This window comes from Piliocolobus tephrosceles, chromosome 4 (genome assembly GCF_002776525.5).
Source record: "Piliocolobus tephrosceles isolate RC106 chromosome 4, ASM277652v3, whole genome shotgun sequence".
In the NCBI taxonomy this organism is placed as follows: Eukaryota; Metazoa; Chordata; class Mammalia; order Primates; family Cercopithecidae; genus Piliocolobus; species Piliocolobus tephrosceles.
In genome coordinates, this window is record NC_045437.1 from 61,845,306 (window position 1) to 61,860,231 (window position 14,926).

The 14,926-nt window shown below is 38.0% G+C and overlaps 1 protein-coding gene across 2 annotated transcripts; it reads left to right on the forward strand.

The window, feature by feature from the left end:
• The first annotated feature begins 4,185 nt into the window (after nt 1-4,185).
• ACTBL2 (actin beta like 2) lies at nt 4,186-6,954 on the forward strand. Of its 2 annotated transcripts, XM_023210434.1 has the most exons (2): nt 4,275-4,403; nt 4,530-5,405. In XM_023210434.1, the coding sequence occupies exons 1-2, from the start codon at nt 4,275-4,277 to the stop codon at nt 5,403-5,405; spliced, it is 1,005 nt and encodes a 334-aa protein (XP_023066202.1). The 2 variants fall into 2 exon arrangements, with proteins under 2 accessions (XP_023066201.1, XP_023066202.1); XM_023210433.2 differs by having other exon boundaries at nt 4,186-6,954.
• The last annotated feature ends 7,972 nt before the right edge of the window (nt 6,955-14,926 follow it).

Below are 14,926 nucleotides of genomic sequence, written 5' to 3' on the forward strand. Positions count from 1 at the left end.
GTGACGTGAAAGCTGGTTTTGTTCACAGACAGTGGGCTCACACCAGATAGGGGCTGGGAGCTGTGGTCAACTGCACCAATAAAAAGATTCTTATGCTCAGATTTTCCTTCCAAGTGCATCCTGGAACTGGTCAAGACGTACCTCACCAAAACCACTTTTCCTCCTTTCTGCCCCTGCCTGCCTCAGGAAATATGTGAGTCAGGTTTTACTTGAGGAAGTGTTTATTGTATTTCTGATTTTTCATGCCATTTTTTACATAGTTCTATATATTAAAACAAACAGAAAATCACAATAAGCTCTATCAGTAATTATTATTGGTGGATTTACTATTTGTAAGAATTATTAAAGCCATATGTTGAGACTCCTCCAGAGAGAAATAATAGTAATTATCTCTACCATTTTATCTCTCTTTACCAGGGAGAGATTATTTGGTATCGTAAGATACCATGTTTAAGCCATTGTGTCAATATGAAATACAAACCTTAGGCAGTATTTAACCACAAAATAAGTAAGCTTTTTAACTTTTAAGAAGTGGTCAGCTATATCTAGCTATGAATGAACAGATGAGTATATAATGAAAACAAATCACACTGCTTACCCATTCATGTATCTATTTCTTGAACACATTACAAATCTCCACTAAAAGCAGAGTACAGTTGAAGGAGATTCTCAGAGCATCACCACACTAGAGAGGTAGACGTGTGCAAAATCAGCCAAGGATGGAAGGAAAGAGGGTGTGGTGCACAAGGAAGGAAACAAGTGTGGACAGAGAGGAAGACAACTGACCTCCAAGTACTAAATTGCATCCCTAGGGTGGAGGCGAAAAGAGACCTCATTAAAATGCTCAATCTCAGCAGTTCAGTTAAACAGATGAGAGCCTAGACAGGAGATGATCACTAAGACAGGGCTTCCATGACCCATGGGTAAGAGCCTCTCCTCAGATCTCATGTACTCCGGAGGGAAAGCAACACCCAATTCTGGAGTTCCTCTTCCTTCCACATGCCTGTGAAGATTCAAACTCTTGTTGTAAGCCTCTAAACTCTTGCTGATTCTGTGTAGAGACCTAGTTTCAAATACACAGTTGATTCTCTGGTTTCATCCAAGTAATACTGCCTCCGTTGGTTGCTGGCAGCCTCCTGCTCATCCTAGTTCCAGACACGTACTTGATTCTCTGGTTTCATCCAAGCTGTAATGCTCATGCCTGCAATATTACCTGCACTGGCCAATGACAGCCTCCTACCCATCCTCTGAGACTCAGCCCAGGGGTCATCTCCTTTGGCCTCTCCTTCTCTTTGCCCTGACCTCAGGTTCAGGGCCCCTCATTCCACCTCTATGTCTCCTTGAGCTCCTTCTCTTATCTCCTGTGTTGTATGCCTGTTATCTGTGTATTTGGGAGTGACATTCAAGATCTTTAACAACTGGGACAGCACTGGCAGAGCCCTATCAGAACATAAGCCGGTTCTTTCATACCAGTGCCAAACAGCCACCTGTTGGCCTGGGGTAAGGTGACTTTCACCCACAAGACAGTAAACTCTTTAAAAATAGGGTTGTGTTTTATTCATTGATATACAACCAGTGCTCAGAACATAGGAAGTGTTTAATAAATGTTTGTGGATTGCTTGAAAAATCTAAGGTTGACAAAGGCAAAGCAAGGAGACACAGTAGCTTCCACTGGTTGTCTTCATATATGATGCCTATACTTAAACCTCACTCTAGTTTTGTGTATCTGCATAATAGTCAAACTAGGCAAATGTAAAAGAAAAAGAATATTCTGGGCTTCCATGAGTGAACCTTAAAGGGCCCTAAAGGTTTAGGTAATTAATTAAACATTTGTAAATTCTGGTCACTTACAAAGTCTGTTACCTCCAAGAACAGTACCCCCTACTCCCAGCCTCCAGAGCCCAGTATTTATAAACCCATCTTCCTATGTTTTACTCAACACAAATTCTTACTACTTTTTAAAAATTTAACCAACTCAACAGATGATATTTTTTAATGGCTGTTGAATTATGATAAGCCCCTCTTGCATTATTGAGAGTTAATTAAAAGAAAATAAGCTTACTTTAAGAATACATAATTGATGAAATTTTCTCTTGAGACACCAGAATTAAAACAGGCTAGACAGTCTTCTAGCAAAATCATACATCAGCCATACTCTCAAGGCATCAGTTATGCTGTGTGGACTTAGTACCAAATATCCCTTAGTTCAAGGTGATTCTAAGGACAGTACTCTAGTAAGTGTAGGATCTAAGGCTGCACTTGGTACTAGGAGGGCTCCTCCACTAACATTTCCACCAACTTGGCTTTGTTTTATATTCCAGACTGGAGCGTTCATAAATGGGGACTTATGCTAAATGCAATGTGTATGTCATTTTTTCCATTTTGTAAAATGTGCATGTAGTTTGTTACGGGATTTTTAAAAAATGCCCAGAAGCACCATCCTATAGCAATAAAATATTGTTTTAATCAAAAGCTTGGTTGTACTACATAACAAGCAAGTTCATAAAACCATTCAGGGTGAAGGTTTTTAACATTGTTGAAGAAGGAATTTTGCTGTTACAGAAAAGATTAAAGGAAAGGACTGTTCTGGTGAGGCCTAAAGCAAAACCATGGATCTTGTGATGAAACACACATTCTGCCATGACCGATTGTCACCAGAAAGGTTTTGAAGGCACATTATAGCACTGGATAAAATAAATCTATATCAAGTTATAGACAAAGAAGAGGGCTGGACACTCACAGCTTGGTGCTATGCCATGACTCTCCAAGAGGCTCACTGGGCAAAGACTCAGGCTGGTTCTCCTGGCCTTGAGCTGGAGGGTGTTTTTTGTCCAGCAAATAGGGGCTGTGCTACCTCTTACAAAGTGAGCTTTATTGGGTAAGTGAATGAATGAGGAACCCAAATAAGGATGATTTTGGAGAACCCAGATGTAGACATGGAAAATTTCTTTGATTTACAAGCGCTGACAGAGATAATGATATTCTATTTGCCTAACACATAAGGGAGCAGAAGTAATGAGCTTTCTTAAATGCTATTTCTCTATAACACATTGCTGATGTCCTACATTTTACCATCATACACAGCTTTCCAGGTAGTCTGTATTTCTATATGAAACATGGAATCCAAACAAATTGTTGCTATGAAGTGATCAGGGTGTAATATATCTTGAAATGGAAGGAAAGCTAACATAATTCTAGTTGTATATATTTTAATAACCACATAGAGGTTTAATGTTATAATATAGTATATGTATTTTGAAGACCAAAATGTTTTAAGGACTAGTTTGAATATATAATTTTTCAAATTTGTCTTATCATTTCATTTTGTTCATTGTTGTAGAACTTAAGAGTTGTTGCAAACAAATAAATTTTTATAAACTTCATCTTAATAAATTATACAAAATAGTTGACTTTCAGTCATTATACAATTAACATGAACCCAAGGAACCTGGTTCTATGAACAATGTCTAGACACAGTAAATGTTTAATGAAATTTGGTTATTAGAAATTTATATCAGAAAAAAATATCTGTAGGGGTTAAATTTAGTGATCATTCTATTGCTTTCTCTTGATCTCTGATGGATTAGAAGTCTATTAAATATCTCTACATTTTGCTTGACACAAGTGCATTGTAATGACAGCCATCAGGCCATCGTTAGCCATTTATTATCTTCATTTACTAAAACAGTCTCTATGATCATGACATCCTGTGGGATTAGGAATCTAATGGAAACAAAAATCTTGAAAAAGTGAAGTTTGTAGGGTGAGACCCCTCATCAGAACAATATCTTAAGAATGAAAAGGTAAAGCTGGTATAGGGAAAGTGAAGCCTCAGGGATGCTAAGGAGGGAGACTTCCTCCCAGCAGAGTTGCCATACCTAGCACCAGCTTTCTTTCATCTTGCTTTTATAATCCTCACTGCATCATCATAGGTATCTAGAGACCTCACCAGGCAGACTGACGGTCATGTGTGGGTTGCCTAATTACAGGAACCTGAGATTTGACCACTCAGCAGCCAATTTTCTCTTTATGTAGAAAGATCTGATGATTTATATAATAATCATCATCATTAATACCTCAAAGGTGAACTCACCCAGAAATGCTGGGAACTAGTGGAGTAGGACAGGGGTGGGGCCAGTGTGTTCCTTTAAATTCCTGTGTTCCCAGTGCAGGCTCCCCTGTCTGAAGGCATTTCTGGAGTGTTTTCGGCCTGTTCACTTTTTCTTGCTGTGTTTAACTTCTGTTCATTCGTCTGGAAGATCCCAGCCAGCACTATGACTGATGATGAACTGTCTGCCTTGGTAGTGGATAATGGGTCAGGGATGTGCAAGGCAGGCTTTGGTGGTGACGATGCCCCCCGGGCTGTGTTCCCCTCCATGATAGGGCGTCCTCGACACCAGGGTGTTATGGTAGGCATGGGCCAGAAGGACTGCTATGTGGGAGACGAGGCTCAGAGCAAGAGGGGCGTCCTGACCCTGAAGTATCCTATCGAGCATGGCGTGGTCACCAACTGGGATGATATGGAAAAGATCTGGTACCACACATTCTACAATGAGCTCCGTGTGGCACCAGATGAGCATCCCATCCTCCTCACCGAGGCACCCCTGAACCCCAAGATCAACCGGGAAAAGATGACTCAGATCATGTTCGAGGCTTTCAACACACCAGCGATGTATGTGGCCATCCAGGCTGTGCTGTCCCTCTACGCCGCAGGACGGACCACAGGCATCGTGATGGATTCTGGGGATGGGGTCACTCACACCGTGCCCATCTATGAAGGTTATGCCCTGCCTCATGCCATTCTCCGCCTGGATCTGGCAGGCAGAGACCTGACTGATTACCTCATGAAGATCCTGACAGAGCGAGGCTATAACTTTACCACCACTGCTGAGCGGGAGATTGTGCGAGATGTCAAAGAGAAGCTGTGCTACGTAGCCCTGGACTTTGAGCAGGAGATGGTCAGGGCAGCCGCATCCTCCTCACTGGAACGGAGTTATGAACTTCCTGATGGGCAGGTGATCACCATTGGGAATGAACGCTTCCGATGCCCTGAAGCCATTTTCCAGCCTTCCTTTCTGGGCATTGAGTCCAGTGGGATCCATGAGACAACCTTCAACTCTATCATGAAGTGCGATGTGGATATTCGCAAGGATCTCTATGCCAACATCGTGTTATCTGGAGGCAGCACCATGTACCCGGGCATTGCTGATCGGATGCAGAAGGAAATCATAACCCTGGCACCCAGCACCATGAAAATCAAGATCATAGCTCCCCCAGAGCGGAAGTATTCTGTTTGGATTGGGGGCTCCATCCTGGCCAGCCTGTCCACTTTCCAGCAGATGTGGATCAGTAAGCAGGAATATGATGACGCTGGTCCTCCTATTGTTCACAGAAAATGTTTCTGAATGGGCTTCCATATTAGTGGGCTTACATTTTCCCTTTTCCTAGGTCACAGTGATGGTACTGCTTTTATCCACTTTCAGTAGAATACATCACTCTTCCTAGTGTAAACCAGCAAACCTAATTCTCCATCCAAGTATCCTGGGCTTTTACCCAGATAACCACATCCGGATCTCTGGCAAGTACAGGTGAATTCTAATACCATAATCTATTTTTTTTGTCTATACTGTTCAAAGATATGTAGGCCAGCTTAAATACACATAAGTGACAAGGAGTAAAATCATGAGAAATGTCATTTCAGAATGGATAACTATAATTATCAAGCTTTAAAACCTAGTTCTCTCTAAAATATTTAACAAGAACAGGCTGTATAAATTTGTTTTTAAAAAAAAAAAGGTGTGTATTCATTTAGCAACCATGTCTTATGGGTTAAGTATCTTTGTTTTGTTTATTTCTTTGTATGGAGATAATGAATTATAAAGTTCAATAATATCCATATATACATAAGCACCAGGAAAATAAAATATATTGTGAAATATACTGATGCATCTAGCTATCTGAACAGCTAATGTGAATTTCTTTACTCCCAAAAGTCATCATTTTAATAGGTACATATTTTAATTGTTTCCCTTGCTAAATAAGCATAATGAGACAGCCATCATTCCATAAATGTTTATAAATCATCTAAAGTTCAGCTCATAGTGGAGTTCTGCTGCTCAAATCATATTTTAATATCTTTCGTATTGAACCTCCTCATAACAAAACTACAGACAACATCTAATTCTTAAAAGAGATAGATATGATAATATCAAATTAATGTCATTATGTTACAATTTGACAGAGGTAATATTATTTCTGTTTCTTAGCATAGCACATCTTGAACAATTTCTGTAGACCAGGATTATAGATATTTCTCTTATGCAAGGATTTCACTGTGGGAAAATATAGCTGCAGCATCTTTATTAATTATAAATTTTACTACCAGTATAGCAACACAATTTTATTCTTGGAAAGCTTTTAGAATAATTCTACTTTATTATTTCCAATAACTAGCAATACTTATTTATGCAAACTGTCTCTGAGATACTAACATCTTTGAAAATATCAATGTATCTTCCTATAATGTCTAAAATATTTTAGTTACTCCAGTGGTGATTTATCAACCAATTTTAAGTACCAGTATATTTATTCCAATCTATGCTTTGATTTCTGAATATTTGGATATCAGCATTATTTGTATTTTTCAGGGTAATTTCTGAAAATTTAAAATATTTATTTGGATTGCTTATTCAGGCATTATCAGGTACTCCGGAGGAAGGAATCGCTTTTCTTTTCTTCTTAGTTGGGAAACTTGTACTTATGTTATAAATCTTTAAAATGGAATCAGTAAGAATTTTTTGTTTAAGATAATACTTTTCAAATAATTTGATTATTCCTATTGCCTTTATCTGACAATGTAGTTTTTAAAATGCATCTAAGCAAAATTAATCTCCAAGAACACTTTATTTTATATAACTTGCTTTCAGTACATTAAAATTGCTTCATACTTGTATACTTGGATTTCCTGTTATTTCTCCTCAACCATTCCCTTAGAATTAGAGATTGATCCGGATAGCATCTCTTTTTATATGTGTGACCTATTCATCTGTATGTTACAATTTTGTACCTCATACATTTAATCGTGTAAACATTAAAAGACAAATTTTAAAAAAAAGGATAGCTAACCATTTAATATTATATAGATTTCTCATAATCTAAATTTTAAAGCTGGGACTCAGCGGACAAATGGATCTTCAGGTAATTAATAGGCAGAGACAATGTCAACAGTAATAATCATAATATTTTGGATTTATATGCTACAATGCATTCCATTTGCAGAGTGAGTAGCTCTCACAAACATTCTGACCTGCATTCTGAATTACCAAAAAAAAAAAAAAATACGACTTCCCACCCACAGAATATATATGGGACAGGTAATGTGAACATACAAGAGAGTGAGCTATAGAGCCCCACAACATTAGGTGAAAATATGAGCCCCATAATGCAAACTATGCATTATAAATCTTAAATTACTGTGGTAATTTAATAGTTTATTATAAATAAAATCTACAATTTCTAGACAACAAGTTGGTAAAATGACAGACATTTAAACCTAGAGTTTTGGGATATTCTCCTCTTTATCAACATTGACTGACTTATGGATGAGTTTAATGAAGAAACACCCCTTTTCACAACGTTACGTTTTAGAATCAAAGAATGCCATCTACATAGGTAATGCGATTAACATGCTATTCATGTATCACTAGCCTGGCTCATCAACCAAGTTACTTAGAGAACTTTATATAAATATAGGGTCCCTGGCCCTGGGCTCAGAAGGTCTGGTTCAGTGGGTCTAGAATGAGCACTAAAAATCCAAATGCACAGCCAACTAGAGGAATCACAGCTCCACAGAATTCAAAATCCCAGCACATTACAGGCTCCATGGACTGCAAAGCACTCCAGACACTTGCTTCATCCATCTTCCTCCGAGGATGAGACAGCACTGAAGCCAACTTCTCAGATGAATTCCATACCTTTGTAAATGATTTTTATTCTCCCTCTGTGATGCCTCCTGAGTAGCAATATAAAGCCGGGGCTGTATCACAATTCCCTGCACACTGTTGTTATTTCCCAATCACAGGTAATATTTTTCTGAAAGCATGACTGATCCAATGCCAGTTCCTACATTCTTCTACTTTTCTTTCCTAACATATAAATGTGCTTAATTTTCAACAGTGAGCTACAGTAATCCTAGGATACAGGTTGAACTATATCCTATCTAGATATGCAGTTCACAATTCTGTAATACAGAGGGCCTAAATATGAGTATTACATTATCCAGGCAATCAAGGGATAATCCTTTGGATGACAAGGACGTTGCCACATTTATTCACTCATTACACAATTATTAATTCAATGTCTTATGCCAGAATGTGCTTAAAGAACAAAGTATACTAAACACAAAAACTTTTCTTAGGTGTCTCTGGCAGCATTATGATCACTAATTGTTGGGGTTGGTATGGTGATCAATTCTTATTTTGAATACTTCTATTGGACTGTACCAGAAACTCATTTTTAAAATGTAAAACAAAAATGTTCACAATTTTAAAGGCTCATTTCAAAAGGATCCTTCAAAGTCTAGAGAAGGATCCCCTCTTCCAAGAAAAAATGATAACTCCTCCCTTGAATCCCTACTGTATTGTTTACATGCATACAGCCTCATAAACACATCGCAAATATGTGTCCTCCATTCCCACCCCCAACATCATCAATATGCACCTGGGGGACAGAAACGGGGACAGTATTTATTCCCTCTTTGAATCCTCCAGGCTTTTCCTAGTGCCAGGCACATCATATTGATAAACATGGTTTGAATTAACAAGTTAGTGAGTTCATGGATTCTGATGTACCTTGTGAACCCAGTTCTGCATTGCCTATTTTTTACCCATCTATTCTCAGCTCCTGGTCTGTTAGCATCTGTTCCTAGTCTGTTAGCATTTGTTTTGTTGGTAGTATATTTACTCTGAAGCACATTTTCTCTTTTTTATTTCTTCTTCTCTTTTCTTTCCTTTTCCATCCACTTCTCCCATGTTTCTCAACATGTAGAGCTAGATTTTATTTTTTCTCCATCATAATGTTATTTATTCCATAGTCAAAATTATCGCTAACATCATTTTTTAACAAGACATGGGGTTTTATTAAGGGCTTACATACAGGAAAGAGAGTCCAGCAGCAGTGGGCTAGACAGGAGAACTGCCTTACATACAGAAGTGGTCCAGTGGTGGCAGGCTGGAGAAGATACCCACCTTCCATATGGTCTAGTGGTGGCAGACTGGACAACATAACCACACAACCCAGACTAACATCATTTTAATACCACTCATTTATCTTGATCAACCCTGATCATCTCATGTAGTTTCTTTATTTTAACTTTTATTTTAGAGTCAGAGGGTACATGCCTCTGACACAGGTTTGTTACCTGGATATGTTGCATGCTGCTGAGATTTGGGGTACAAATTAGCCCATCACTCATGTACTGAGCATAGTACCCAATAGTTTTTGAACCTTTGTATCCCTTCCCTGCTCCAGTAGACCCCAGTTTCTATTGTTGCCACCTTTATGTCCATGAGTACCCAATGGTTAGCTTCCATTTATAAGTGAGAACATGAAGTACTCAGTTTTCTGTTTCTACATTAATTTGCTTAGGATAATGGCCTCCAGCAGAGCTGGATTTTAATAGTCTTTTACTTGTCCATCAAAGTTTGTTATTCTTCTGATTGGTCAAAGGATCATCAACCTCATCTTTTGGAACGTGTGCCATCTATGTGGCTGCTGAAATTTAGAAGAAAGAAAGAAAGAGAAAGATTTAGAGAGAGAGAGGGAGAGAAATGAAAGAAAAGGGGAGAAAAAGAAAGGCTTTCACAGAGTACAGTAGTATATTCAGCTCTTTTAATCTATCTTTAATCTATCGGCATTCTTGCTGATATTTTTCTCTTTTTGCTAAGCTCCAATTACTCTAGAGTTGACTGTTTCAGATATGTGACCCTAACAATTCAGACATAATACATTTTAAAGTGTGCCTTTCTGGTAACTATTCATAGCCTCCTTCCAGAGTTTACAAAAGATTCCTTTCAAAAAATGTTTGAAGTTAGGAACTAAGCATGTGGTTTGCCCAATACTGCTTCCAGATGTTGGTAAGTACAGTTGGAATGTCTTTAAAGATATATATATGTATGTATGTATCAGTAGACAGACTTCTCATTAAAACTAATTTATACTTTAAGACTTCCTTTTTAAATGTAAAAGGAACTGTTTGAGTTATAACTGTCATTAAAAAAAAAAAACTAATCCCATAAGTAATGAAGACTCTAGAGCCTCCTCAAGTTTTCCTGCTTTTTTTTTCATCCTATTCCTCTGATGTCCTAATCACCTTATAATTTTAAGTTCAGTTATATCTCTTCAACAGATGTTCCAGTATGATATGATGACAGAAATTTTATCTAGACAACACCATAATACTGCTTTAGAAATGGAAAAATCTTATTTAATTGGCTATTTGACAATATATGTTAAAAGGCAAGTTATTCTCTCAGGAATTGGGAATGAGACATTTGTAATCACGCATATACTAAATGACACTGTTTGGTTCAAAAGGAGCAGAAACAGAGCTGACCCGGCAAGAAGGATAAAAGCTTCTGCTCATGTCCCCTTTGTGGGTGTATTCCAGTTAAGAAAAGCTTTTCTTAGCCATTTTATAAGTCGAGAGGGAACAGGCAAAGCCAGACACCAATATGATATTTTAACATGGCTCCTTCTCACACCACATATTCTCTGTGACCCACTCAAATGTCCCTGAATGTCAGCCTTTCTTGTAGCAGAGAAATACTAGGTTGGTGCAAAAGTAATTGTGATTTTTGCCATGAAACATAATGTAGCTACTCAACATTGTTTATTTTTTTTTTCCATAGTTGGCTGTCAAAGGAAAAGCTGGCCTCACCAGTAAAGACAAAGTCATGTTCTTTGGTGGAAATGCTGGGATCATCTAAGGCAGCACACTGTATTCATAATGGAAGTTTTCCACAGAAATATAAAGTTTTTTAATAAATCTTGAATTACTCTGGTAATTTAAGAGCTCATTACATGTGAAATCTATGATTTCTAGATAATGAGTTGGTAAAATGTCAGAAGAAATGTAGAACACATCCTTATTTTTTATAAAAATGGCATTTATTCAATGATGAGAATCAAAACATTAAATCTTTGGCTAAATTAGTCAATTTTATCAAAATGGAAGAAATTATAAGCAGTAAAATAAAGACAAAATGTACAATTTTAAAATTTTGATGGACTCAGAGAAACAAAAGTTGATGTAGAGAAAGGAAATTTCATCAGTGAAAAAGATGGTAAAATACCAATTAAAAAGAAAATTCTTGTGCTACCAAACTCCAGATCTTATTCCTTCTATCTAACTGTATCTTTGTACTCACTAACCATCCCCTCTTTATCTGCACTCCTTCCTACCACCCTTCCCAGCTGCTGGTAACCATCATTCTACTATCTCCGTGAGTTCAGTGTTTTCTAGCTTCCACACATGAGTGAGAACATGCAATATAGTTAACGGTAATTTGTCGTATATCTCAAAATAACTAAAAGAGTGGAATTGAAATGTTCCTGACACAAAGAAATGATAACTTCTTGAGGTGATAGATACCTCAATTACTCTGATTTGATCGTTATACATTAAATGTTTGTATCAAAATATTACATGTACCCCATAAAAATGTATTACTATTATGTATCCCTGATAATTAAAAATGCTTTCTTAAGTCTTTATTTTTACCTGATCTCAGTAACACTTACTCATTACTTTCATATTTGAGTCACTGTAGCCAAAATCTGTAGCCAGTCTGCTTGACTGCTCCTCAAATACTGCTCCCACAAAGGAATTCTTTCCATGCATAGGGTCGAGTATGTAGGATGAATATAGTAGATACTGAATGATTCATTTTTGTTTTTGTCTTGATTTTTAGCTAACCAGCAACTTAATACTCTTTTTATTGAACAAGAATTTCCTTTAATTCCCTTTCATGTGAACCTTGATGGGAGGCAAGCTCCTGAGTTGTACCTGTTCATTATCAACTAGAACTTAGGCTCAGCCTATCAGATACTCTATTCTGAGATTTTCAATACTTAGAATCTGACAAAGTGATGCAAATTTGCAAGAACTGTTCAGAAATTACTCATGCATTTTGTGACATAGGAACTCATCAGTGACAATGGCGTGGTCCCGTAATAGAGTCCTAAACAGACTATTGCCTTGGCACAACTTAAGCTAATTTTCTTTTCGGTTTCTGTCCATTTCCCAAGAAGGGAATCTGTGAGCTATTCACTATTCTTTCAAAACTATTTTTTCCTGCCTAAGCTATCTAAAGGCAATTTCTGCTGCATGCAATTAAACATATTTTGGTACCAGGGAATGGAATTGTAGATAACAGACCCTTAAAGAATTGAGCAATTCTAGGTTTGGTCATCTGGCTCAATTCAGGCTAACGCAGTTTTTAAAAAAAACCTACTAGCATTCAGTAAGGGGAATCTTATAGCTCATGGCAAACAGGAGAGAAATTGCTCATTAAAATATCTCCTGGGATCACTTAAAATAAAACACTTTATTATAATAAAACAGGAAAGAAGCTTTCACTGTCATTGAACAGTATAAAGGATATGAGTAATTTCATGTTGAAGGATGGATGGCTGCCTTCACTGACTCCAGCCAGCTTAAAAGAGAGTATAACAAAGTTAAATTCCTACACATATCTCAAAGCATACACTAAGCTAAAAGCATCTTTTATCTCTTAGATACATAGGATTGAGTACCTAAAAAACAAACTTCATTGATTGAATTCACAGATTCACTAGGACTCTCATTTTAAATGTAGGGCAAAGATGGAAAAGATTGAGACCCCAAGAACCAGAGTGGCTATTTAGGAGAAATTGAGAACCTGGAGATCCCAAACATCCAGCCCTGCCCCTTTAAAGCCAAAGCAGCCTCTTTTTCCTTGTATGATGAAAGCTTTGCGCTTTCATTTGGTTGCGCACATACAACAGCCTTACCTAATGGAAGGTCCTGAAAACAAAAAGCTAATTTTAACAGTTAGGATCCTTGTATGTAAAATAGAGAATACTCAGAGGGTTTTAACTGAAGAAAATTTAATTAAAGACTGTTTACAGAGGTCTAGACAGGATTAAGGAATCAATAAGGTATGATGAGACACCCAGGGCTAACAACAGCAAGAATCCATTATTATCACTAAGCTTGAAGGATTAAGAAAAAGAAGAGGTATGATCATAGCCCAGTAAGAATGTCAAGGAAGAGGAGCTATGGCCATAAAGGAATACAGTCCCAGCCAGGACCCTGGCAAAAGAAAAACAAAGAAGAGAAAATAAAAACCCTGACCTCTCCCCTCCTTCACTCCCCAACAACTTCACTGGGGTCTCCCATTGGTCTAAACTAGTAAGAAGCCAGAGATCAAGGGAAGCCAGGTGATATAGTTCTTAGAGGTCAGCACACAAAAGGACAGAGCAAAGCAGGGTCTTTATTTGCAGTCATGCAAACAATGGATAAGTCTGGAAAAATATAAGAGGTATCTTGTAAGCTAAATCTGGTGGTAATTCAAAATGTGGCTATTATTCCATACATAGATTTTATTTGCTACTTATTGAAGCAAATAAGTAAATTCCCTGTAACTATTAACATGGCTAATAGTTTTTCTCTGAGATAAAAAAAAATAACTTTTTAGTAATTTGCTTTTACCCTGTATGGACATAGATAACTTTACCATCTTGCTGCAGTTTTAAGACAATTGCCCAATTCTGTAGTACAATTCAGTGTTCAGTGACTGTCTCATAACGCCAGAGGACATCACAGTGGTTTACATCAATATTTTGGAATCTATAGAGCAGAATGCATTACGTAACCTTAGCAAATCTTACTAAGAGTGCAAGGGATAAATCTCACAAAAATACAAACAAGGGTTTTACTTCAGGAAACTTTTTTTTTTGAGGGAGGAGGATGGAGATTAGGATATGTTTTTAGACCATATGCTCCAAATAACAAGATGCTATCACCTTTGAGTGATAATTTCTCCAATGGATTTAGGCTACCTTGAAAGCCATTCTGCGACTTCACCCTTACAACCCAGCAAATACAAAATTTCTCAACAATTCTGTGGTAGGTGGAGTTACTCAATAGAGTTGGGAAGCATCCCCTAGGGCAGGAGTTCAGCAGCATCCCTTAGGGCAGGGGTCCCCAAACCATGGGCCACAGTACTACTCTGTGGCCTGTTAGGAACCCGGCTGCACTGCAGGAGGTGAGCGGTGGGCTAGCGAAGCTTCATCTGTATTTACAGCTGCTCCCCATTGCTCATATTTTCACCTGAGCTCCACCTCCTGTCAGATCAGCGGCGGCTGATTCGATTCGTAGGAAGGTGAACCCTGTTGTGAACTGCGCCTGTAAGCGATCTAGGTTGCATGCTCCTTAGCTCCTTATGAGACTCTAGTTCCTGATGATCTGTCAGTGATTCCTATCACCCCCAGATGGGACCATCTAGTTGCAGAAAAATAAGCTCAGAACTCCCACTGACTCTACATTATGGTAAGTTGTATAATCATTTCATTATACATTACAATGTCATAATAATAGAAATAAAGTACACAATAAATGTAAAGTGATTGGGTCATCCCGAAACCACCCCCCACCTCCCAATCCATGGAAAAATTGTCTTCCACAAAATCGTGGTACCAAAAAGTTTGGGGAGTACTGCCCTACGGCTTTAAAGCAACACATCACCCATTTCAGCAAACAACTCTACTTCTCTTAAGAACGAGTTCTTGGGCCGGGTGCGGTGTCTCACGCCTGTAATCCCAGCACTTTGGGAGGTGGAAGTGGGTGGATCACAAGGTCAGGAGTTCAAGACCAGCCTGACCAAAA